The sequence below is a fragment of the Mytilus galloprovincialis genome, chromosome 8 (genome assembly GCF_965363235.1).
Source record: "Mytilus galloprovincialis chromosome 8, xbMytGall1.hap1.1, whole genome shotgun sequence".
NCBI lineage: Eukaryota > Metazoa > Mollusca > Bivalvia > Mytilida > Mytilidae > Mytilus > Mytilus galloprovincialis.
Window position 1 is genome coordinate 80,007,466 of NC_134845.1, and position 27,949 is coordinate 80,035,414.

Genomic DNA, 27,949 nt, shown 5'->3' on the forward strand with positions numbered 1-27,949 from the left:
ACAAAATATTATAGAATATTCTGTAGCCAAAGTAATGCCACGAAGTAAGCATGTACATTCTAGTCATGAACATGTAAATACAAGTTGGTGTAATAAAATGTATGATTAATTCAAAGGATTGTTTTTTTATAATTTGTAAAAGTTATAAATGGAAAACAGAGGATGGAACCTCTACACAAATGAGTATAATATACAGAAAGTCTGTAGCATTTTTATTTTGGTATTTGTGAATTACAATTAACAACAGACAAAGAGAGACAAATCTAGATTAATTTTTAATCACTTTGTGATTTTAGGAAGGACTTCAACATAGTTTAGAAAATACTTCAACAACTATTGATCGTTGTTCTTCATCTCATTGTCGTTCAGTATTGATATAGGGTCTTCTTCTATGAGTATTGTAATTACTGTGATCTGTGTCTTCTGTCTTATAATCTTCCTAACGGTAAAGAATTCTTTTTTTACTACGGGGAGGGTTGGGATCCCAATAGCATGTTAAACTCCGCCACATTCTGTATATATGTTCCTATCACAAGTCCGGAGACTGTAATTTAGTAGTTGCCGTTTGTTAAGTGTTACATATTTGTTTTTCGATCATACTTTTGTACATTGGCGATCATACCACATTTTTTGGGGGGATATATAATATTTTAACCTGAAAATGTAATTTTTGTTCATTTGTTTTTATATTCATCAATAAAAATATAGTTTAAATTGTAAACATAACATAAAATCGACAGCCATTTCGCTTTAAAAAAATCATAAAAATAAAGATCCGCAGTTATTTTACCAAATTCTCAAAAATTAATAGATATTTGAATATGTCTTTTGAGCGTCGGATATGGTTTTAATACTATAGTTTTTATACTCTCATAATTACAGTCAGATTTACTCAAACCCTCACCTTAACCCTAACCATGTATCGATATATTTATATACAAATACATATAAAAGAACATACAATTACAGAAGAAAAAAAACATGACGCGTACAAAACATATCATAAACACTCATAATAGCATCAGGGGGCCACGGGTCTAAATCATTTTTTTCCTTTATATAGGATTTCGCTATATTTTTTATAATTGAACTTTATCTTATACTTAATTGAAAAATAAAATAAAACATGGGGTCACAGTTCATTTACGCTCACAATCTGGCTACGAAAGAAGCATACATTTTTGTAAAGTACTTTTTTGTCTGTTAAACTAATAGGAGAAGTAGAGGTAATATGGAAATGAACTATATTACAGAAATCGCTCAAATTTTACAATAATTAAGTTTAAGAACAGATTATTTGAAAATAATAATAAAAAATATAGGTCACCGATGAGTTAAAAAAGATATTTCAATTTGAATGCCAACAAATGACATGTTTGCACAAAAGGGAGATAATTTGGAGCTTTTTCAATGATTTGTACATTTCATAGTCATCTGGGGCCAAAACGAATATATTTTTTTGATGATATTTTGTACCATAGGATAAAGAAATTTGTTATGAAAAACAAAATGTTTTTTTTTCTGAAATATTTATACCCTCGAGCCTCCTTAAATAGGCTTACTTGTATCTTGAGCCAGAACGTAAGTTTCGTTTAATTCAAGTCATTCTTTTACGATCTATGAAATACAAAAAGATTCAACTCAAATAAGGGCAACAAAAGTATAAAATTGTTCAAAGGCCTTACATCGATTGAGTAAACGCAAATCTGGACTTACAAACTAATACATGTTACCAAGGAATTCGACTAAATAATTTAAAAGAGAAAACATTGGAGCAATAGAAACACTGAAGTGCAACAAAACCAAACGCCAATACAATATGCATCAATATAATTTGATTCTCGATGACTTTGAAAAATCTTTTTTGTTTGTTTGTTGGTTGTTCAACTTTTATGGAAGTTTTAAATAAAGCCATAACAAACTGTCATGCAATTTGGAAAAAACCGACTTCCTAGTTCTTCTTTAATTTAGCACAAATGCCATAACTATTACAAATTAAACACAGTAAAGTATAACATACTTTTCTACATTGAAAATAACAAAAATGTATTAACATGTTACAATATAATTCTATACAATAGATACAAGAGATACTAATGACAAAAATTTAGAAACATTCAGTATGCAGAAAAAGTAATAACACTTTTCGAATTCATAAATCTATAAAGTGTTATTTGTTTACATAAGGTTACACTTCAACCACATTAAAGATCACATTTTGAATTAGCATTGTATTAAAATACGCCTTTAACTGCATCATGATCATCATTTACCTTGTATCAATTGCTTATTAGTTGTGTTGTCTGGTATTGAATATAAATGCATTATCATCACATATTTGTCGGTTTGTTTTGTTAACATATCGTTGTCGATATAATGGAATTGCATGCGACTGTCATATAAGAAAGAGGTTAAGCTACCTATAAACAAGTCAGAAAAATGACAGTTGTTGTCCACTCGTTTGATGTTTTTGAGGTGTTGATTTTAACATTTGATTAACATGATTAAGGATTTTCCTTTTTGAGTTTTTCTCAGAGTTGAGTGTTTTTGCGATTCAACTTCTACATCTTTATTAACTGATGCAATACTCAAAATGCAGAAAGTCATATATTGTGATTGATATCTTTTTGTTTCAAATCATAATCACGTTTACACAATCGAGCAAAAATGTTCAGACGAGTAATACACGTTTTTGCTTTTAGAAAGAAAAAACTACCTTTACATATAAGTCATGACACATATATATAATTGAACATTTACTCATTTAATGACAATCTAATCAATAAGCAAATAATCACCATCATTGTATAGAAATAGAATAGGACACGATATTACGAATATTCCCAAGGGTGACTGGGGAATAGAAATATGGTCACTTAGTCTTCTCCCGACCGGCAGTAAAACGCTTGCCGAAGTGGGGCGTCCGTTTGGCTGTGCGGAATGTATCACGTTCGCAGTCACGTCCGGTCTGAAGGGGGACGTTAAATCCGATGCCTTGTGTAAAGAGAGTGCCACGCTCTTTCAACGTTAAGGACCCTTGCATTAACTTTTTGAGGGGTCCGTAGGTGTCCTGTTGCGAGGCAAAATTTCTGTCCCTATCCAATATACCTTCATTTTCCAGTATCAGTCCAAATTTGCCCGACCTTCATCCCAGAGGGCCTCTATTCTATTAACCTACCTATTGTATTTATTGTGAACTTGTTCTCGTCCTGAATATGCATGAAATATTTGCCACTGGACGTTAAGCAACCAACAATCAATCAATCAATCACCACTATTGTATCGAAATAAAATAGGACACAATATTACGAGTTATACAGCATGTATAGATTGGTATTTGATTAGCATTAGTTGATATAGTTAAGTCATATATTTAGTTATTCTTTCCTATATTGGACCTCCGTCATTTTAATGTACTGAACCTCATTCAGTTTTGGAGGGAAAGTTCTGTGCATTTTGTAGGTCATTTGTAAGTGTTTTAGGAGAATAAGGGATATTATATATATTTCTTGCTTATGTTCATTATTCATTATACGGGTCAGTTATGTCCTTTTTTCAGGCAGGAACTAAAATGTATAGTCATGTTTAAAATATTGACTTAAATATGAATACATGTGTTGATTGAAAGTTTGCAATTGAAAGTGATGCATATTAATAACACTTACATTTAAATGCAAAACGTTATTAGTGACACAAATTTAGTAAACGCCAAATATTATGAATAATATTTCTGTACAGTATATAAACATAATTTTTTTTCTATATTTAAAAGTACATTAGAACAGAAATATTAAACTCGTAAGCATCTTATTGGGTACATTGGGTTTTGATTAATGTAAAAGTAATGTCCAAGTCAGTGGACTATGAATGAAAAAAATATTGTATTCAAGTTATGATCATATAGAATTCCAGCAGACAGTATACATGTATCTTTCATTGTGTGCTGGTTCCGTTCATACCACATAAATGAAAGAGAATGTATTGCAGATGTTAGTTTATGGTGTCTTTGTCGTAACTTTGTAATGTTTAAATGTAGTTTGCTTCTGCGTAGTATTGCATTCATATGAATATGTTGGAAAAGTATCATTGAGGTTGTGTTTATTTATTATACTTTATAGTATATGATTATGAGAGTGTATATATACATATGAATTTAAGATTGAAAAGTAATAAAGTAACAGATTCGATGTATGTTATTTATTCCCCTTTTCTATCCATGCTATAGTTCTGTTTTATTTTGTTTTACGTTGTCTATGTATGATGTCACTATTATTGTTATACATGTTGTAGGTTTGAATAATTATATGCAGTTAGTGTGAATAAAATCACCAAGAACCCTACATGGTATTAATTGCACTTGTTTGAGCCTTTGTGACCTGCTATAATAGAGATCAATAGTAGACAGGCTTTACAAAAATATTAAAATATACTTGTAGGCCTTTGTTAATCTTGTGTTATTTTTAATTTTAGTTTCTTGTGTGTAATTTGGAGTTAAGTATGACGTCCATTATCACTGAACTAATATATATGTGTTTAGGGGTCAGCTGCAGGACACCTCCAGGTGCGGGAATTTCTCGCTGCATTGAGGACCTATTGGTGACCTTCTGCTTTGTCTGTTCTACGGTCGGGTTATTGTCTCTTTGACACATTCCCTATTTCCATTGTCAATGGTGTTGTTATCTCTTTGTCATTTTCCTTATTTAATTGTTAGTCACTGTTATTGTTATCTTGTTGACATATTCCTTATTTCCACTGTCAATTTTATAATCATTATCAGATTTCTTAGTTTAAACTAACATGTGATAGATATTTTTACTCAAATCACTACATGTAAATATATATAATCAGTAGCGGAAGTTTACGTTCTTATATTTATCACACATACAACTTAAACAGAGTATACCACAATTCGAAATTCATAAATCGATTGAGAAAAAAAAAAAATAAAAAAAATCCGGGGTTACAAAGTAACACTGAGGGAAACACATCAAATATAAGAGAAAACAAACTAAAAGTTAACCTGGTTAGATATGGTGAAGATTGACGCACATTTTTATGAGATTGTTAGTATCCATTTCACTTGTTTTAGCCTTTTTGGCCTCCTATAGTGGATATAAATAGTAGACAGAATTTATAAATAGATTAATACGCGTATGTATTGATCACATACAGATTACGTACTTTAAACTATCATGTGACAGACATAGTTTCTCGTATCGCTACAGGGAAGTGTATATAACCAGTAGTGAGAGTTTACGTTCGGATATTTATCACACAAATAACTTAAACAAAGTAAGAGGTGAGTAATGACTAAAAGAAACGGTATTAACAATGGAGACACACATTACTAAACAAACGTTTATCTAGATTTGGTGAACATTGACGCACATTATTAAGAAATTGATTGCACTGTTGACATATGTACTTACCTTTGTCGATTATCTTTAAACAGTCGCTACAAACAAGTATTTAATAAACAAACAAGTCAACTTATTGAATAACATCAACAAGATAAATTATTTCAATAATTCAAGTGTATCTTACTACATTTATTCTATTTTTAGACTATGAAACAACCTTTTATACTTTAATGTCTGGATTGTTGATCACAACTACGCTTGACAGATACAAGAACTTGCCACAGGTTACTTATATTTAGATATAGAAATGGCTCAAGCTGCTGCTTCCACTTGTGAAATTTGTACTGCTGGACCTTGTGAATATTATTGTCAACAGTGTGACCAGTCATTTTGTGGAAGCTGTAAATCATCTCATTTACGCACGAAGTCTTGTAAAAATCACACGTTTTTAAGTGGACCAAATATCAACAAGGAAGAAAAACTCCTTTGTACAGAACATGAAGAAATTTACTTTTTCTACTGTCAAGATTGTGATACTCCTGTGTGTAGAATTTGCTCCGTAGAGAAACACAGCCGCCATTTGATGACAGATATTACTAAATCAGCTGAAAAACTCAGAGTCGAAGTTGTCAAAAACATAGAAGCAAAGGTAACAACATCCAAGGTAAACCTTAGCAAAATAGAGAAAGAAACAAAAACCTACCGTGACGAAGTCAAAGCAGTCATCAAGACCATTACTGAGGAGGGGAACTACTGGAAGAATTTGATTGATAAGAAAGTAGGTAGTTTTGTAAAGCTATTGCATGACGAGGAACAGAAAACTATACAAAATATAACTGCACTAACCAAAGTTTATCGTAGAGATATCGAAAACTGTCAACAATGGGAAAAGAAAATCAAGGAAATGGATACAATGGCAGACGTTCTATTGTTTGAGAGGCTGAAGAAACTTAAAGTTGATGTAGACAACATAGATTTAAAGCCAGTTCCCGAAGGGTCTTATGTGTCATACAGAAACAAAAAGCCTTCAGGCACAGAAATAGACAGCCTATTCGGAGAGATGCAGTTTAAGTAAGTAACCGATTCAAATAAAAGGGAAAATTATGGTATTAATAATTGCATTGGTATACGAAATGATTTCTTGACTACTGGATTTCCGTGTAAGTTGTAGGTGTGTCATGTTGCAATACAATAGTAGCAGCAGATACCAAATGGGCCGATGAACCGACAAAAAATTTAAAAAAATACAAACAATATTAAAAAAAAAAAAAGACAAACAACACCACGCAAGATAAGAATACACTGATATCCTTTCGAGCTTTTGTTTGAAAAAAAAAACTTTTATCTTCAAAGGCTAACAGATAAAGTAGGTTTTAGAAAGGCTGAAAGATAATAACAACGGACTATCTTTATGATTGATACTACAAACCTAGGAAAGAAAATGTTGATATATATTGTTTCAAACAGACTAATTTCGTACACTCATTTTGATACGACGAAGGTTTAGTTTTAGTCGTCATTGTATGCATTCACTACAGAAGTCTAAAAGTCTGAAAAGACCAGTTTTTGTCCTAATTTGCATGAACTTTTACTCGACATTCTCCAAAAGTATGACTAGTTTCTTAATTTTTCTTGACAAATTCTCGTTTATATTAAATTTGTATGAAAGTTACTCGACATATTTTCGACATTCTGAATATGGTCTTCAAATTTCTTGACAAATTCTTGACATTTGAATACTGTCTTGAAATTTCCCGACATATTCTCGACATTCTTTTTTTTTCTCAGTATGGCTTGACATATTCTGAACATTTTGAATTGTGTCTTAAATTTACTTGACAGTTCTGAGTTTAAAAAATCATGACCAATATTCATGAAATCACTTTAATCTTTATTTCTCTTTATATAATATACTGTTGTTTCAAGTTACACTTCTTACAACAAAGATGAAAGTTGGGCATGTAAAATAATTGAAAATTTGGGTATCTTAATATTTTTACAACTGCAAATATGGCTATATATATAAAATCTAATGTATAAAATAATTTAAATGTGGGTGTGTTGATATAAAACAATTTAAATGTGGGTTTTAAAAAAAATACAAACTTTGATTCATAAATGTTATAAATCAAATGATTAAAGCCAATCATTCTGTAGACATATTTCATTCTACATTCATAATATTTAATGTTAATATGGTAAATAATTGTTATACAAACAATGTGGTTTATATAAATAGCAAATTATGATGATATAGAAATTAATCATTTAAAAGAAGAAAAAATTGTGTAATGACATCTGTTGGAATATATATTAAGTATTACACAAGGACAGGATGTTCCCCATACAATTAACGTATTCCACTTCCCAGAGTACACGCAACTGTCAAATAGAAATTACTGATTTAACTGTAAACAGACATACAACTTCTCAGTTGACCCACCATGCCACTACAATTTAAAAAGTTTGTTCATAGATGAAAATTATGAAAATCATCATTTTGATGAAAAAAAAATGAATTAAAATGGATTTTTTTTCCCACCAAAATGATGAAGTAAATTATTTTAACATAAAAACAAATTTAATAATTCCCAAAGATTAAAAAAAAAAAATTAAAGAAAATTATTATCTACTACAGGAATAATAAAACAAACATGTATTTATAATGGTTCCCATCAATGAATGAATGGTCTCATGAAATAATCTCAAACAGACATGCATAATATAGATCTAAACATTTTTTTTCTTTTCCGGAAAGAGTTATCACAAATATTTATTTTGGATAAAAAATTATAAAATTCAACACCCAAACACTTAATTTAAAAAAAAAATGTTTTGGTTTGTTCTAAAAAAATAATAAGGTTTTTGAATCAAGATGAGAACAAATTCTACACGAGAGCCCCCCTCCTCCCTCCTTTTTTTTAGCCACACAAACCCAAAAGATGAATTGCGGGGTCCAAAACAATTAATTAAACGTTTAATAAAAACAAATCAAAATTAAACTACATGGGGGATTATTCAGGGTATTACAACTTAGTTGCACCAAAAGGATATCTTACTATACCAAATTAATCCTTGTATCTTCGAAGTTTAGTTTAGCCATAATAAAAAGGAGTATATAACAGCAATAGATTGTCATAAACAGTGCATAATAAGTCTGTACACGTTACAGGCGAAATTTTTACTGTTGAGATAGTGTCAAGACATATTTAAGACTGTCAAGAATGTGTCGAGACATATTCAGAAATTATTAAGAATGTCAAGAATATGTCAAGACATATTCATACATCATAAAGAAAGTCAAGAATATGTCGAGACAGATCGATACAAATTTAAGACAGTCAAGAATTGGTCGAGACTAATCCAAACTCTTATCAGATGATACAGGAAGTGTCGAGAAATTTTAAGACAATGATCATACTGTCAAGTCACTTGTCAATAAAAATCAAGAACCTTATTAGACAAATTCATACTATGTCAAGAATTTAGAAAAATTATTTAAACAAATTAAGAATGTCGAGTAAAAATTCGTGCAAATTCATACAAAAACTTGTCTTTTCAGACTTTTTGACTTTTGTAGTGATTGTAGCCTACATATCTAGTACCTCAATTATAGCGGACAACACGGTTTATAAGGCCATATATACAACAATAAAGGCAGACAGTTTGATAGAACGACACAAAGTGATTAAAGCATCTAGTATTGAAGCTTCAGATTTAACATTTGTAAAAATAAAAGAAAAATATTAAAAAAAAAAGTTTTAACATCGTAAAGCAAAGTTACATTGATTGATTTTGATTATCGGTACGTGGTCTCGTATACTTACACAGTCCTTCGGCATCTTAAGCGTTTCCTTTAAATGTAGACTATGAACATATAGAAGAAGCATCAACTGTTGAAAAACAAAACTATTGACATTTTTCATACACTTCGCTGAGTCACTTATGTTGGAAATCCAGTTACTGAATGATTTACAGTTTTGTCGCCAACGCTTCATTCATAACGACAAGTTTGATAAATAAGCTACTGCCATTACCGTTCATGTTTTATACCAAAGAATGTTGTCTGCAACTGATTCGACCATTATTGTTATGATTGTGATATATTTAATAATGTATATAGGGCATCACATACTTAACCTATAAAACATCTCCATCTTTCAAATCTCTTAGTTGTATATTTCCTCATTATGATTAAGTATATAAAGTAAAATCACAAAAATAGTGTACTCCGAGGAATATTTCAAAACGGGAAGTCCTAATCAAATGGCAAAATCAATGATAAAACAGACAACAACTGTCATATTCCCGATTTGGTACAGGCATTTCCAATTGTAGAAAATAGTGGACTGAACCTTGTTTTATAGCGCTAAACCTCTTGGTTGTATGATAGACTCATCAAATTCTGTTATATTTTCATCGGTTCTTGAACAAAACAGGTAGGATAGTCAAATATTGGTGCAGAAATCATTACTGTGTCTCACAACTAACAAATATTTAACAAAAAGCACAAAAAACATCTATCAGATTTAAAAACCAAATTTATTTCCTCGCGTGTTTGACGTCATAAAATGTAAACGTCACATAGGAAGAATTTTTGTCGTTTAAAATAGTTATAATTTGACAAGGGGAATTGTGGTATACAGGGTTAAAAATCAAAAATTATGTTAAAAATTATTTAATATAAAAGGTGCTTCGGAGTATTTATCTAAAAACTCTTTTTATCTATTATGAATTCCTGCTGTATATAATCATTTTCTTTTAGGGAAGGTAAAGCGATAATGAAAAAATCTGAAAGCCAACAGAATGCCAGGTAATACAAATAATGTATTGTTTAGTAAGGTAAATATGTAGGACTCTAAAGTGCGATGGGGACGCTAAAGTACGACGGTCACGCTAAAGTGCGATGGTCTACGCTAAAGTACGATGCCTACACACGATAAAGTGCGATGGTTGGCGAAAGTATAGACGTAATGAACATACTATGGATTATGACGTGAACAAACTTTTATACAAACAAAAAATGAACATGCCGAAAGATAAATGTAGAATATTTGATTAACAACTTTAAAGCGAATGTCCATGACTTACTCAATTTAAACATGATAACTGTGTTTTGTCGGCTGAGGCAAATGTGGGTTTTTTTGTGCTAGAAGAAGAACTTTTGTCCTCAGTCGACCATCTTACTATACAGATACAAAAGTATATGCATTTATTTATAAATATCCTTTATCCTGTTTCTATTTGAAGCTAACTTTAATACTTTAAGCCCTTTAACATTACCCTTTTAGTCCATCGCATTTTAGCGTGATAAACCAAAGCACTTTAGCGAACAAACAGCCATCGCACTTTAGCGTTATACAACATCGTACTTTAGCGTAGACCATCGCACTTTAGCGTGACCATCGCACTTTAGAGTACCATCGCACTTTAGAGTCCGACAAATATAAGTACATAAACCTTATTCAACCATCGAACACTACTGATTAAAGAATTATAAAAGTAACCATTCACAATTGAATATGAAGACAAAGCTAAAAGCACAACACAAATATTAGATAGTAGACACAAAATTTGCAGTCCAACTGTCCGTCATTTAGAGTCACTATCAGAGCTTTTGGAAAACGAACAATAATATGTTCATCACCAATAGATGGCTGGATATTTGTAAAGAAGCGATGAATTTCTAGATACTCTATAAAAAGATAACACAATAAGATGTGTTAGGGGTCATCCATAATTGTCAACCATTTTCCAAAGTGTACAAAACGTACACTTGGGGGGAGGGGGTCAAAAAATCAACATTTTTACCGTACGCTTTTTTTTTCATTTCCGGAATTTATTTCGTTTCCGTAGGGAAAGTCGATGTATAAAGTTGAGAATTGGCTTGGGTGTGTTTCTCTTCTTATTTCTTCTTTATTATTTTCACTTGATGATATTTATTTCGATATCATAATTCTCCTCAATCCGAATTGAACGATTAAAAGATCAATTTATATGAAAGCTAAATCTTTCAAACATGTGAACCAGTAAAATTATTTTAACAAAATTGTTTGCAAACATTTATCAGTACCCCCGATTTTCAATTTCACCTGTTTTGTTATAGATCGTTATCGTTTAACTCTGTTTAATAAACAAAATCGGTGGAAACACTAAATTCTTTGAATGTTTTGATTTTGACAAGACGTCATTTTGTGAAACGATTTTAAACTGATCCTTCGATTAATTTCCTTGTAATGCATTCCGAAATAGTAAACCAGTAAACCAGAAGTAAACTTATTTTTCTTAGTATAAGCCTCCTTTAATTAGGGGCACCTCCATATGAAGTTAAACCTGAACTTAAAAAAATATCCAATATATGTACACATTATCAATGGTATGACTTTAAACAAACTAATGTGGTTTAATAGAATAAATAATTAAAAGAACTTAAATGATCGAAATGTCGTATTCAGTTTATTATTGTTTAGAAAACTTTTTTTAAACTAAGGCAATTTTTACCTCACGGATAGCTATATTTTGCAAAACATTAAGGAATTTGTGATAGTCGATGCTTTTCACATTTGAACTTTATTTGGCTGTTAATTTTGATTTTTTAATTTGGGTCACTGATGAGTCTTTTATAGACGAAATGCGCGTATTGCACACATGCAAAATTTAAAACCTGGTTTCTACAATTAGTTTATTTTGAAAGTTGTAAAATTTCTGCTTTCTACGAGTACATTAAAAAACTTCCAGTAGGGGTGATCAAATAGTACCCCCTAGGAAACCGACTGTCTATTGAAATATTTATCCTCCAAAAACATTCCCACTTTTATAGAAGCTCTGTTAATTGAGAAGGTGAAGTCGATTTTTTAACTGTGCATTTGTAATGTATCTATAATGGAAAGGTTTGTAAATTAAAGGGAATTAGGTTTTCAAAAAAGGAAACAATTTGCTTTGAGTTTTAATTACATTTTATTGAATGAATTGAATTCGTTTGAGCAACAAACAAAGCCAACATAGGCCTTCGTAGTAAGGAAATCAAATAAGCATAAATAGTATGTTTGATGGATATGACAATAATTTAGTTGTGTTGGTGGTTTCAAGTAAACCCTTATAAATATCAGTACACTGGTTAAATTCATCTAGATTGACCATGTCTACGAGAATCTGGTTCACAAATCTGACAGAAATTGCGTGTGAACTAGTAAAATTATTTAAACAAACAGTTTGCAGTTATTCTTAGTACCCCCGATTGTCAATGTCACCTGCTTTATTTTAGGTGGTTATCGTTTTACTCTGTTTAATAAACAAAATCGATGGAAGCACTAAAAAGAAAAAAAGATTTTAAACTGGTCCTTCGATTAATATCCTTGTAATGCATTCCAAAATAGAAAACCAGTAAACAGGAAGTTATTTTTTTTTTAGTATAAGCCTCCTTTAATAAAGAGCGCCTTCATATGAAGTTTAACCTTACCTTAAAAAAATATCCAATGTATGTACACATTACAATTCGCGGATTCAGCGGGGGGGGGGGGTTCCGGGAGTTTGAATATCCCTTTTTTTGACGATCAATGCATTTGAATGGGGACATATAGATGGAACCCCCCTTTGTCCTGGGTTTGGACCCCCTTTTAAAATGGCTGGATCCGCCACTGACATTACAGTATATATACATCAACGATAATAGAGCATATTAACAGGGACCTTTTTGAATAGAAATACAGGCTTGAAATTTGAAAACTTAAATTTTTTAAAAACATTACACTTTTATTGATTGCTGTCTTGAGCTCTGATTCCATCAACAACTGTAATTCTATACTTTACCAATGCAACATAACCATGCATTTCCCTTTCTTTGATTCTTAGCATAATTTATGTGCCCTTTTGTTAACCTTTTGCATGCTCTAGATGCCCTTTTTCATTTGAGTTACCATTCCCACTGTGTGATAGGGAAAACACTAATCTTTGTACTCTTTCTTCTGACAAAACACAGACATCAGATAGATGTCATCCAATAAAACAGTCAGATATGTTTTAGTTTATTTTCAATGCAAATTTCTATATTAAACTAAAAGATAATAGACAGGATCTTCTTTTTATTAAGAATTATTGATTCTTCTCTTGAAATCTTAAAATGGTTGTTGTACGCTTTTTACACTTTGTAAAATGGTTGACAATTATGGATGACCCCTTATGATTGCCAATAAGACAAATATTCACTAAACTTCTAATAAAAAATATGTTATCAATCACAGGCAGCTGTACGGGTTTCAACTAGATATAAAAAAGATATACATATACCGTATACACGTAGTTCACCATGAATATACCTATGTTTTCGTTGTACATGTTGTAGATATTAACACGTTTTTTTGGCAAATATTACAGTTGTGTCATATACTTCTTTTTCCACTCGCAGTGTGCAAATACCTGCATGCTTATTCAATGATAAGAGATACACTCTGGTTAATAATATTTCAGGCCTAAAAAATCACAAAAGAGATACAAATATACCTGTGGACTTTGTGGGTAAGTTTAAACTAGAGGCTCTAAAGAGCCTGTGTCGCTCACCTTGGTCTATGTACATATCATAAACGAAGGACACACATATGGATTCATGACAAAATTATGTTTTGGTGATGGTGATGCGTTTGTAGATCTTACTTTACTTTTCTTGCTGCTTACAATTATCTCTATCTATAATGATCTTGGCCAAGTAGTCACTACAAAAGTCAAAAAGTCTGAAAAGACCAGTTTTTGTCTGAATTTGCATGAATTTTTACTCGACATTCTTGATTTGTATGAATAATTTTTAAAAATTCTTGACATAGTATTGATTTGTCTAATAAGGTTCTTGATTTTTCTTGACAAGTGTCTTGACGGTATGAATATTGTCTTAAAATTTCTCGACACTTCCTGTATCATTTGATAAGAGTCTGGATTATTCTTGCCCAATTCTTGACTGTCTTGAATTTGTCTGGATCTGTCTTGACATATTCTTGACATTCTAAATAATGTCTGAATGTGTCTTGACATATTCTTGACATTCTAAATAATGTCTGAATATGTCTCGACACATTCTTGACAGTCTTAAATATGTCTTGACAAAATCTCAACAGTATAAATTTCGCCTGAAATGTGTCTGGAGTTATTCTGCACCTGTTTATGACATTCTATTACATTTATATACTCCTTTTTATTATGGCTAAACTAAACTTTGCAGAATCAAGGATTAATTCGGTATAGTAAGATACCATTTTTGTGCACCTAAGTTGGAATACCCCGAATAATACCCTATGTAGTTTAATTTTGATTCATTTTTTATTAAATGTATAATTAATTGTTTTCACTTGGAAGAACTGACAAACAGCATAATTATAGATTTTTGCCATTTTTCAAAACTGTCAGTCAAATTTGCTTTACTAAAATAGGTTTCTAGAAGGCAGTTTTAAAATGTGACCAGAAGGGGGGGGGGGGGGGGGCTATCGTGTAGATCAAAGAATTTGTTCTCATCTTGATTTAAAAACCTTATTCATGTTTTAGAACAACCAATAAACATTTTTTATACAAATTTTGAGTGTTGAATTTTATAATTTTTTATCAAACAAATTTTGTGATAACTCCTTCCTAACAAGAGGCTCTCAAGAGCCTGAATCGCTCACCTTAATTCTTTTGGTTAAATCTGTCATCAATGATTATTTTGGCTTTTCAATTTATTTAAATGCTTTTTGGATCGTCCTATTTTCTTCAAAAGCCAAAAAAATAATCATTTTCTCCTATGTTCTATTTTAGCCATAGGAGCTATGTTTCTTGACATACAAGGAAATAAAATATAAAATTTATACTAGATACTCTGAAACTCATTTAGCCTAAGTTTGGCTGAAATTGATACAGCAGTTTCAAAGGAGAAGATTTTTAAAAGTAAGTCAACATGATGAATAAATTGTGAAAAAAAGTCTTTAAAGGGCAATAACTCCTTAAGTGGTCAATTGACAATTTTGGTCAATTGACTTAATTGAAGATCTTACTTTGCTGAACATTATTGCTGTTTACAGTTTATTTCTATCTATAATTATATTCAAGATAATAAACAAAAACAGCAAAATTTCCTTAAAATTATCAATTCAGGGGCAGCAACCCAACAACAGCTTGTCTGATTCATCCGAAAATTTCAGGGCAGATAGATCTTGACCTGATAAACAATATTACCCCCATGTCAGATTTGCTCTAAATGCTTTGGTTTTTGAGTTATAACCCAAAAACTGCATTTGACCCCTATGTTCTATTTTTAGCAATGGCGACCATGTTTGTTGATAGATCAAAACTTCGGATACAATTTATAAATTAGATACCGTAAGGAACATTCAGTTAAAGTTTGAAAGTATTTGGCCCAGTAGTTTCAGAGGAGAAGATTCTTGAAATAGTTTACGACGACAGACGACGACAGACGACGGACGACAGACGACAGACGACGGATGACGACGGACGCCAAGTGATGGCATAAGCTCACTTGTCCCTTCGGGACAGGTGAGCTAAAAAGAAAAAAAATGTTTAGATCTATATTATGCATGTCTGTTTGAGATCCACTTCATAAGACCAATGATTTCTATAGAAATCATTGATGGGACCCATTATGAATACTTTTTTTTTTATCATTCCTGGAGTAGATAATAATTTTCTTTTAATCTTTGGAATGGTCGACCACTGATAAGTTGTATGGTTGATTACAGGTAAATCAGTAATTTCTATTTGACAGTGTCGTGTATTCTGGGGTGTGGAACATCCTGTCCATGTGTAATACTTTATATATTTTCCAACAAATGACATTACACAAATGTTTCTTTTGTTAAATGAATGATTTGTATATCATCATAATATGCTATTTATATAAACCACATTTTTGTACAATGAATATTTACCATATTAACCTTGAATATTATGAATGTAGAATGAAATATGTCCACAGTATGATTGGTTTTTTAAAATCATTTAATTAATAAGAGTTTTAGGAATCAAAATTTGTAATTTTTTAAAAACCCGCATTTAGATTGTTTTAAATCAACACACCAACATTTAAATTATTTTATACATTAAATTTCATACCATTTATGCATTTGTAAAAATATTTAGATACCAAATTTCACATGTCTAACTTTCATTTTTGTTGTAAGAAGTGTAACTGAAAACAACAGTATATTATGTATAGAGAAATAAAGATTAAAGTTATATGATGAATATTGGTCATGATTTGTAAAACTCAGAACTGTCAAGTAAATTTAAGACACAATTCGAAATGTTTAGAATATGTCAAGCCATACTGAGAAAAAATAAGAATGTCGAGAATATGTCGAGAAATTTCAAGACAGTATTCAAATGTCAAGAATATGTCAAGAAATTTTCAGACTATATTCAGAATGTCAAGAATATGTCGAGTAAATTTCATACAAATTTGATATAAATGAGAATTTGTCAAGAAAAATTAAGACACAAGTCATACTTTTGGAGAATGTCGAGTAAAAGTTCATGCAAATCAAGACAAAAACTGGTCTTTTCAGACTTTTTGACTTTTGTAGTGAGTTTCAGTGGAAAATGTTGGTAAAAATTTACAAATTTTATGAAAATTGTAAAAAATTGACTATAAAGGACAATAACTCCTTAGGGGGTCAATTGACCATTTTGGTCATGTTGACTTATTTTTAGGTCTTACCTTGCTGTACATTATTGCTGTTTACAGTTTATCTCTATCTATAATAATATTCAAGATAATAACCAAAAACGGCAACATTTCCTTAAAATTACTTATTTAGGGGCAGCAACCCAACAACCGGTTGTCGGATCCATCTGAAAATTTGAGGGCAGATAGATCTTGACATGATAAACAATTTAACTTCGTCATATTTGCTCTAAATGCTTTGATTTTTGAGTTATATTCCAAAAACTGCATTTTACCCCTATGTTCTATATTTAGCCGTGGCGGCCATCTTGGTTAGATGGCCGGATCATCGGACACATTTTTCAAACTACATACCCCAAAGATGATTGTGGCCAAGTTTGGAATAATTTAGCCCAGTAGTTTCAGAGAAGAAGATTTTTGTAAAAGATTACTAAGATTTACGAAAAATGGTTAAATATTGACTATAAAGGGAATAGCTCCTAAAGTGGTCATCTGACCATTTCGGTCATTTGACTTATTTGTAAATCTTACTTTGCTGAACATTATTGCTGTTTACAGTTTATCTCTATCTATAATAATATTCAAGATTATAACCAAAAGCAGAAAAATTTCCATAAAATTACCAATTCAGGGGCAGCAACCCAACATTGGGTTGTCCGATTCATCTGAAAATTTCAGGGCAGATAGATCTTGACATGATAAACAATTTACCCCCGTCATATTTGCTCTCATAATTTGGTTTTTGATTTATAAGCCAAAAACTGCATTTTACCCCTATGTTCTATATTTAGCGGTGGCGGCCATCTTGGTTGGATAGCCAGGTCACCTGACACATTTTTAAACTAGATACCCCAATGATGATTGTGACTAAGTTTGGTTAAATTTGGCCCAGTAGTTTCAGAGGAGAAAATTTTTGTAAAAGTTAACGACGACGGACGACGACACAGGACGACGACGGACGCCGGACGCCAAATGATGGGAAAAACTCACTTGGTCCTTCGGGCCAGGTGAGCTAAAAATGTACACATGGAAAATGTTGTTTTTAGAATTGTCTGGGGTGTTTCTCTGACTTATTGAAACGTTATTTTGAGTACGTTGGTAAATTTGGATGTAATATAATAGAATGTTTTATTACTGACATTCTCATCAATTATGATATATCATAGTAAAGAGAAAATATTTCTCATGATTAATAATATCAAAGTTAATAAAGATATGGTCAGAATAAGTCTCTCGGTTAAGGAGTTTTATTCAATTTGAACGATACAACACCATAGCGAATTATCTTAAAAGTTTATATACAGTATTATATTGACTGTTAGCTAAATGACAAAAAGAAATATTTAAACTAACGTGACTCACAATTTTATGTTCAAGTATTTGGATGATGTTACTTTCCAATTGGCCGTGAAAGATTATTAATAAAATACTAGTTCTCATTTAACAGACACTATATCAACCCGAACCAAAATATATATCGCATATGCAATCTGTGTCCGACGATGCGTTTAACATGCTTTATTTCATTAATATCAAGGCAATGTATTTACAATATTCATAAAATTGCTCAGTTTATCTGGACAGCGGCAATTCTTTTGTATTTCATAACTGCGTACACGTTTCCCTCTATAAACTTACTTGGTTTAGCTTTTGGGATTTCTATTAAAACTGTTTAGTCTTTTAAATTCAACCTGATATGAATTTCTAACAAATACTTGTGTCTCAAATTTGCACTAAAATAAAACATTTTGAATATTTTATACTGTATTGTTATTTTGTAAAGATTATTGTATGCTTTTTACAGGAATGAGCAGGTTTTAACGTAAGTATATTGTACTAAATGAACTACATGTATTACAGAAAAAAAATATATGAAAATGGTATTGATCAAATTATTTTGAGATGGAAAATGTTTATTCATCGGTATGCTTCAATCATACAAATCTTAATTTTCTGAATTGTCTGTGGGTGTGAAGTAAAGTGTGTGGTCAACTAAACATTTATCAATTCAAAATTCGGCAGGGGGTAATCAAATTTTATATTTTTGGAAATGTGGTAAACAAAAATATATCAAGATTCTAAATCTTTTAGAAATTTAGAAATTTAATTTTGTTAAGCAAAATAATTGAAATTAGTAAATAAGATAACGGGAAATTGTCCTGTGTAAACAAAAACTGTTCATTTTATATCTTTTGCTTCTTTTAAAGTAGAAAATATTGAAAATTAAAAAGTAAAACGCAAATTCACACGAATGCTAGACAGATAAGATATCAGGGTATCAAACTTTAAGCATTCGAACATTCAAAATCAGAGACAACACCAACACCAAAATTTAGAAGACAAGATATTCAAATCAATATGCAAAAATAAAACATTATCATTTGCCTATGTGTTTGAAGTGTGGTTATTTTAGGACATGACAGAGCATAAGGTGTATCCACAATAGTGTGTTTCCAATATTCATTTGTAAATAAAGTTGGAAGATTTCCTTCCAAATGTAACGCAATCTCGAAATGTTCGTTTCTAATTGTATTGAACCGTTATTCCGGTAAGATATATGTAAGAATACAACGTAAATACATGCATCTCTTGTTCTGAAGTAAAGAAGAGTTACTTCTCAATAACACTTAATAAGACACAAGAATGTCATTTGTTTTACAGGAATGAACCTGAAACATACGGGTATGTATTAAAGTTATAATTCTTTTCAGTGCTTGAACATTATAAATTTGTTTTTATTCACATACAAAACTAAATAGCTCTGTTGTGATCTTATTATTCAGTCTATGTGTAATTTTCTATATTGATGAAAATCCAGTAACTGATGGTACATAGTTTAGGGCATCTTCAACTAAACAAAGTTCATGTATTTATATTCAATACTTGAATAATGTAAATAATTCATTAAACATAGACCGTTCAATTCCGTTTGCCTTAATTTCTTTTGTTGGTGATCATAGCATATTTGCATGATTCTAAATAAGCATATTTATTTTACCTTTGAACTGCTGTTAATTTTGGAATATTTAATTTTTATTGTTGCGTATATTACGACAGATTAAGATTTTTACAAAAAGATCAGTCGCACTTTAATTGTAAACGCATCATTTAAATGCACCACTGAATTAAGTCCAATTATAATTATATTTAATGTCTTATATTACAGCAAACGTTTCCATTGTACAGTATGTGATAAGGATCATTAAGGAAGTACACCATTAATTCATGGTCCCATTGCTTTCTATGTTAAATTCCTCCGTTTCAAGCAGGCACACCTCTTTTGTTTTAAGTTCAAATAAAGTGGCAATCATTGCATTGCAAAGCAACACTTTATGGTGTCTTGTACTGACAAAATCAACATACTTTTAATTGCATATAAGAAAGAACTGGTTCCCAGAACTTCGGATGTACCCAAACAGGTACTTCAGATCTGACAAACAGACAAAATGTACCCTCTTTTTAAAATTTGATGCAGTTTTTTTAATATTCAAAATTAAAAGTCCAAAAGTGTTCTACAATGATCACCAGTCCTTCAGCTTTCAATTGATACCAAGAATACCTAAATATTCTACATATTTTGAAAGTTACACTCATGCGTAGGAACTATTTTGTGTTAAATATGTACTACTTTCTGGTATGTGCTTTCTGGCCGGGCCCGAATTAGTGGTGTTATACCTTAAAAGATTATATTTATACCAGACACAGTAAAACTGTTTTATAAATGTTTGTTCAGCTAAAACGTGTCTTATATAACTTTTTATTGCAGTCCCGGTTTTTCTATGTAAAAAACACATATTTACCTTAAAATATAATATCACAGTCATTCGTTTTTTAATGCATCAAAAAAGAAACGTCTATCTCACATCAACAATAGTCATGCCATTATATATTGTAAATGTGTTGCTAAAGTTTATTTGAGAAATGTTTTATGGAAGCCATTGTTTGACATTTTCATATGCCCGTGGCCATGATATTCGAATTTTATCCTCAGCATTAGCGAGGGATAAAATTAACGAATAGGACAAATACGGCCATTAAAAAACTAAAGCGAGAGAAAACATGCTGTGTTTGTTGCTGTTCTCTTTTACTCCCTGTTAGATAAAACTCAAACATTATAATAAATAAATAGCTTGTATGGGTTATTTCGTGAATAGCCGCTAGAAAACAAATCTGTTTTTATCCTACAATTCAACATTTGCCATTTTAATTTACATGTTTTTTTCGTAAGCTACCGTCAAATCCAAAGTTGACATTTCAACTACGGAGCCGCCATGTTCTTGCTGAAATCAGTACAATAATGAAAAACAACACGTTTATATACTGAACGACTTTAAAAACGCAACACTCATTTTGTTAATTTTTTTTTACCAAATCATGTTTGATTCTCTTACAACTACTTTTCATGCTTATCATACTTCTTTCTCTTTACAAAAAATCAAAATCTGACTTACCTGTGGTTATTGATCATACCGAATTTTCGAAGTCGCCCGAATTTCTTGAAGCGAAACTTTGGACCCATGAAAGATTGTTTAATTTTTTTTTTATTTGTGAAACAGTTCTTTCAATCCTTTGCCTCACTTAAATCAGTTACAAATGTTGCATCTCCATATTGCCAAGACTGACAAATAAAAAACTGAATTAGCCCTTAAGAATACTGCAAACATGAAAACATAAACGTGCTGCAACCATACTGTATGACTTCAGAAACTCGTCTTACTGTCCTTCCAACAACGATACAAGTAGACAATGATGGCCATCAATGAACAGCTTAACGTGTAGTGACAATGGAACGTCAACATAATTTGATTACGCATCGTCATTTGCCGGACATGTTTGCGGCCGCCACGTCAACTGCTAATCAAATTGCCGAGTGCCATTGTGTACAGATTCTTACCATAAAAGAGGGACGACAGATACCAAAGGGACAGTCAAACTCATAAATCTAAAACAAACTGACAACGGCATGGCTAAAAATGAAAAAGACAAACAGAAAAACAAAAGTACACATGACACAACATAGAAAACTAAAGAATAAACAACACGAATCCCACCAAAAACTAGGGGTGATCTCAGGTGCTCCGGAAGGGTAAGCAGATCCTGCTCCACATGTGGCACCCGTCGTGTTGCTTATGTGCATAAATGTTTCCAATCAACTGAATTGCCAAAGAATCGACTGAGGAAAAACCTTTAAAGCCCTCAAGTTCCAACCGCATAATTGCCATAACCAATTAATGGGTTGAACAAATGAAAAATTAGAAGCAGAACCCAAAACTTGTCAGACAGAATTTCTTGACCTTTCTGAAAATCATTTTGGCGTTTGTAACAGGCAATTATTGCTTTTCACGGTGACACATTAATACAAAAATAACAAAAAATTAATCTAGTACTGCGTTTCTAAAGTCGGTCAGTATATATGGGAATAATACAATACAATAGAAAAGTAAACAAAAAACTACCTCAAAAAATCAATTTAAATACAGTATTATACGAATATAGATGGTTCATGTAACAGAAAACTTTCAACTCTAGCGTTTTCATTTGTATGACGTCATGTTTTTAAATGACTTTAATGCGCGGAATCTTGATTTATTTTGATTTTGTTGATTTCGTCGAGCTCTAGTGCATAATTACTTTTTATTATGCATCCGAATAAGAATACAAGTTATTTTTCTTTTTTTAAATGCAATTTTTAAAACAATTAAATGGGCAAAGGATTTGTAAGAAGGTTTCAGTACATTTAGATTAACGTGGGAAGTGTTTTGTACCAGCCAGTATTATGTATATATCGAAAATGGTATCACGGTGTTGTTTACAAAGCGAATTACATATAACATATTAGAATTTAAATTTTCTTTAATCTTAGTATACTTTAGATCATCTTCAGCTTAACAAGAGAGTTCATGTATTATATTGATTACTTAAACAATGTAAATAATTCATTAAACACGAACGTTCAATTAAATGCAATTTTTAAAACAATAAAATGGGCACAGGATTTGTAAAAAGGTTCCAGTACATGTGGATTAACGTGGGAAGTGTTTTGTACCAGCCAGTATTATGTATATCTCTGAGTCGATATATCGAAAATGGTATCACGGTGTGGTTTACAAAGCAAATTGCATATATATATATATATATTAGAATTTAAATTTTCTTTTATCTTAGTATACTTTAGATTATCTTCAGCTTAACAAGAGAGTTCATGTATTTATATTGATTATTTAAACAATGTAAATAATTCATTAAAATAGACGTTCAATTCTGTTTGCTTTAGTTTATTTGTTTGGTGTTCATAGCATATTGAATTATTAACCAATAACTTTTTATTAGTGCGTGTATTACGACAGATTAAGTTTTTAAAAAACAATCATTCTTACTATAATTGTGAAAGCATTATTTGAATTCACTGAATTCAGTCCAATAATCATTATATTGTGTGTATTAGATAAGAGCAAACATTTATATATTACAGTATGAGATAAGGATCATTAAAAGTTATAATTATACCATACTCAGTAAACACATTGTTTTTAAGTGTTTACAGCTTACACTTTTCTTATTTCTTTTTTTTAGCATACAAGGTTTGAGGATGTAAGTAACACAGATTTACCTTAATCCTATCACAATCATGTGTTCTTTGAGATGTTAATGTACGAAAAATGAAACTTCTATCGCATATCAATTAGTTGTCCTTGAGACTAAATATATATTAGTAGTTTGATGCGTGTAAAACTCATATTTAGATAAACACAAACACATAACTTAAAGTACAAATAAAACATGACCAAAAGCAATTTGACATGATGATAAATCGTTTTTGCGGTCGTATAAAACATTACAGAGAAAATAATATTGTTCGCCAGATAATTGATGTAACAGACTATAGTGAATAAAAGTAATGAGGGAACATACAGTTATTCCTTTGATAAAAAAAAAATGTCAAAGTAAAAATTTGATTGTTCCACTTATATACATTTGTTGTCATTTACAAAGAAAATGAAACACTGTTTTAACTGGCGTACATGAATATGCAGTCAAATGTTTTGTTTTATTTTACTACAATTGTAGATGACTGTTTAAAAAAATCATTGGTTTATTTTGATATTACAAAAGTCAGACGAAAGGCTGCATGCATGCAACAGAAGGTTCATCAATTGCATACAGTTTAAATTTAAAACCGTGTCTCTTTTATGTTGTGCCAAACCATATAGAATTTGTAAATGTATATTTGTTTTCGTAGTGAAAAAATATATTTGATCGATCATGTATAGCATAAGATACACAATTCTTCACAATAGTATTGAGAAATTTGTTTGATTATTTTTATTCGCATTAGCTATTTGTATTGCCCTTTAATATACATCTATATCTCTTCTGTAAAGTAATGCAGATCAACAACAATAGATGTATAGTATAATTCTAATAATTTTTACGGGTGTTTTATTTATCTTTTTAAGTGGGTGCACTAACATTAACTGTAATTTGTAAGTATTTGCTCATTTAAAATGTTTTTTTACGCGAGTACTTATTCATTTCACTGCCAACCAGTGACCGTCTGAAATTGGTACTATTTGAACATGACCATTCTATGTGATTCTATTATTTCTTTATTTTCATCGGATAATTTAGATAATTCTGCCTATATGTACTCTATGCGAACGACCGACTTGTGATCGATTACTGCAGATTACTAAACATTATGAAATAGTACTTTAACATACTGATACAATGTAGAATTGTGGTCATCCTATTCTTTGACCAATTATGCCCATCTTTTTATTTCTGATTCATAACCAATAATCACAAAATAAAGTACAAACAGATTCTATTTTATCAATTATGAATTTGCATCTTACTACAGCTATACAGTAGTTCAAATTGCTATGTTTCGATTTTGTATTGCAATTTCTATTGTATGTTTAAGATAAACACTCATTTATTTGAACTAATTGTCGATATCAAGGTTTTAAAGGTATATAAAGATTTTTTCCTGTGATCAAAAGGTCAAGAATGTAATGGTTTCTATATATAAAAAAATGCAATTTGCTACAACTAAGGATATTGAAAGTAACATATTACATGTATAGTTCTACGAATTGATTATATAAGATGGCATTACTTGGTTCAAATAAGGGTAGAGTAAGGTACGTACGTGATCAAAGTATGGTTCGAACTGGATCCACGTTTGATTCTGACTAGACATGTTAAACTTGAGTGTGAGTCACATTCTATAAAATATATAAGAACTTGTCAAGTAAAAATCAGATATAAATTCAGACTGTTAAGTACGAACCATTTGTTTGTCGAGTAAAATTAAGTTAATTAACGACCCTTTTAAAATTGGCTACCAAATGCATGCATGCTTATGTAAGACTTCCTTATGTTGTAAATACAATCACCTTCCCTTTCATGAATGTGACCTACTGAATAATAAAATTGAAAATGGAAATTGGGAATGTGTCAAAGAGACAACAACCCGTCCATAAAACAGACAACAGCAGGTCACCAACAGGTCTTCCATGCAGCGAGAAATTCCCGCACCCGAAGACTATTTACCGGATTTGTTATAAAATGAGCAACACGACGGGTGCCACATGTGGCGCAGGATCTGCTTACTCTTGTGGAGCACCTCATATCACCACTAGTTTTTAATGGGGTTCGTGTTGCTTATTCTTTAGTTGCCTATGTTGTGTCGTATGTACTATCGTTTGTCTGTTCGTCTTTTTCATTTTTAGCCATGACGTTGTCAGTTTATTTTCGATTTATGAGTTTGACTGTTTTTAACTTGCGCATTCAGTCCAACATATTAGAAAGGTCTTATGTACTTCTGTTTAGGTTTGAATTAGATGTCTCTATATCTTTTGAAAATGAGTTTCATCAATGTGAAAGCATAAAAAGATATTATAAGGCGTAGTAAGGCATGATATATCTAACAATATCACATCAATAATACATCTCCGTATAAATTGTGTTAACAAACAATTGTCACGTTTCAATTCAAAGCAGACGTGTAAACGGTCATTTAATAATTTGCGGTAATTATTAATTTTGAGACTGTGGACTTTACACATGAACAATCTAGCCAAACATTAAACACAATCATCAGTAATCGTTATGTGATACAATTTATGATTACTATTTTGAAATATGCTATTGATTGGTTTAAGAAATATAAAACAATTGCAATAACGTGGTGTGTATGTTTTTGTTTTAATGTGTTATCATATGTTATTCTAGGTACAATATGTCATGTTAGCATACGTTTATTGGAGAAGCATAGAACAGCTGACAACCCCAAGGACTTTAAGATATCGTAGTCATTCGTATACAGAGTACCTTTTAATGCAAACAACAATTACCGTCACAATATGATCCATCTGCCATTTAAGTGACAGTATTAAACATTTGTTTTTCTGTTAACTTTACCGAAAGAAACGTAGATTCGTATTGACCACTAATTTTTTTTTCTGACGCATTATCATTTATATTATATAGCACACAACTTTATTTGTTTCAAAAACATTCAAAAACATTCATATACATTTGACAAATGTTTGATGTTAACGTTTATGTGTAGTCAAGCCTGTTTATGTTTAGAACATCGTTTGAATTAGAAAAAAAAAGAATAGGAAAAAAAACTTCACACACAAAACAAGGTAAAAACACTAAAGACTATTTGACCATTGTCTGCCACCTTAACTGAAATGTATAACTAATCCTAAATAATATACATATTATGTCACATGGTCAGTTTACCAATTAGTAAAATCTGTCAAATCCTCAAATATACTGCTGTATAAATCAGGTTGTAAAATAGAAGATTTGGAACGATTGCAAAGACTTAACAAATGACCAAAGAACACAGAAATCAACAAAGTTAGGTCACCGTACGGCTTTCAACTATGAGCAAGGTCAATACCGCAGTCAGCTTTCAAATGCCTCGAAATGACAAATGTTAAGCAATTTCTACAATATAACTAACGTCCTAAATTAAGTACAGAAAATGAACGAAAAACAAATATGTAAAAAATCAATAAACGACAACAACTGAACAACGGGCTCCTAGCTTCGGTTAGGCAGGTACATACAGAATGTAGCGGGGTTAAACATGTTAACGGGATCCCAACCCTCCCCTAACCTGGGAAGTAATGTAACGGTTATCAAGTATGTGTTAACACAGTATTCTTTTGTTCATGCTGACTTCCAAGTTTAACAGATAGTTATCCTTTCAAAGCATGGTCAAGCGAGCCATTTGATTACTTCTTTCTTTGGCTCTCGTGGATAATATTCTCTTTAGAAAGCATATAACAGTTCTGTATATGTTATGTTTTCTTCAAATTCATTACCCCTGTAACTGTATGCTATTTTTAGGTGAAAGCTTGTGAATTTTACTTTCGAAATTAGGTTGATATATCATGGTTGTAATCAAAGGAAGAACAAATTTTCTCTACTGAAATTGATAACTTTCCTAACCCATTGTATAAAAAAAATTTAATCAAAGTGTGGTTGCCGAAGATCATTGAAAGCTATCGAGGGTCATAACCTTGTTACTGGATGATTCAAATATGCCGAGACTCGGACTTCAAAATGGATAATTGAACTATCTCGATTGGATAAATCCGATAATCCACTGGTATTAATGTAAGAATATATATGTATACGTTCACAGAATAGATTTTAAAAACTATAATATATAGATTATATGTTTTTAATATAACATTATAAAATGAGTTTTATGTTTTATTCTAGAAAGACAGACAAATTATATTTTGTTTTTAATTGCAAGTCATTGTACACTTTTGTGTTTATGAAGGCTTTTTAATTAAGATCATTAGGGAAATTAATGACAAAAACATTGTGTTATAAAAAATTTACATGTATACTGCCAAAAAAGAGGCAAAAGGAACCAGAGGGACATTATTAGTCGACA

At 31.0% G+C, this 27,949-nt stretch overlaps 1 protein-coding gene across 3 annotated transcripts in view; it reads left to right on the forward strand.

Annotated features, from left to right (window-relative positions):
- Positions 1 to 5,203: 5,203 nt before the first annotated feature.
- The window catches only part of LOC143042647 (E3 ubiquitin-protein ligase TRIM71-like), a 93,502-nt gene continuing 70,756 nt past the window's right edge, over positions 5,204 to 27,949 (forward strand). The window contains exons 1-6 of one of the 3 annotated variants that reach the window (XM_076215057.1): positions 5,204 to 5,299; positions 5,565 to 6,431; positions 10,126 to 10,173; positions 13,827 to 13,874; positions 18,824 to 18,841; positions 19,681 to 20,471. In XM_076215057.1, coding sequence (XP_076071172.1) covers positions 5,668 to 6,431; positions 10,126 to 10,173; positions 13,827 to 13,874; positions 18,824 to 18,841; positions 19,681 to 19,720 — 918 coding nt within the window. In that variant the 5' untranslated portion in view covers positions 5,204 to 5,299; positions 5,565 to 5,667 and the 3' untranslated portion in view covers positions 19,721 to 20,471. Of the gene's footprint in view, positions 5,300 to 5,564; positions 6,432 to 10,125; positions 10,174 to 13,826; positions 13,875 to 18,823; positions 18,842 to 19,680; positions 20,472 to 27,949 lie in introns of those variants that run through there. The other 2 variants (XM_076215056.1, XM_076215059.1) reach the window with 2 other exon arrangements.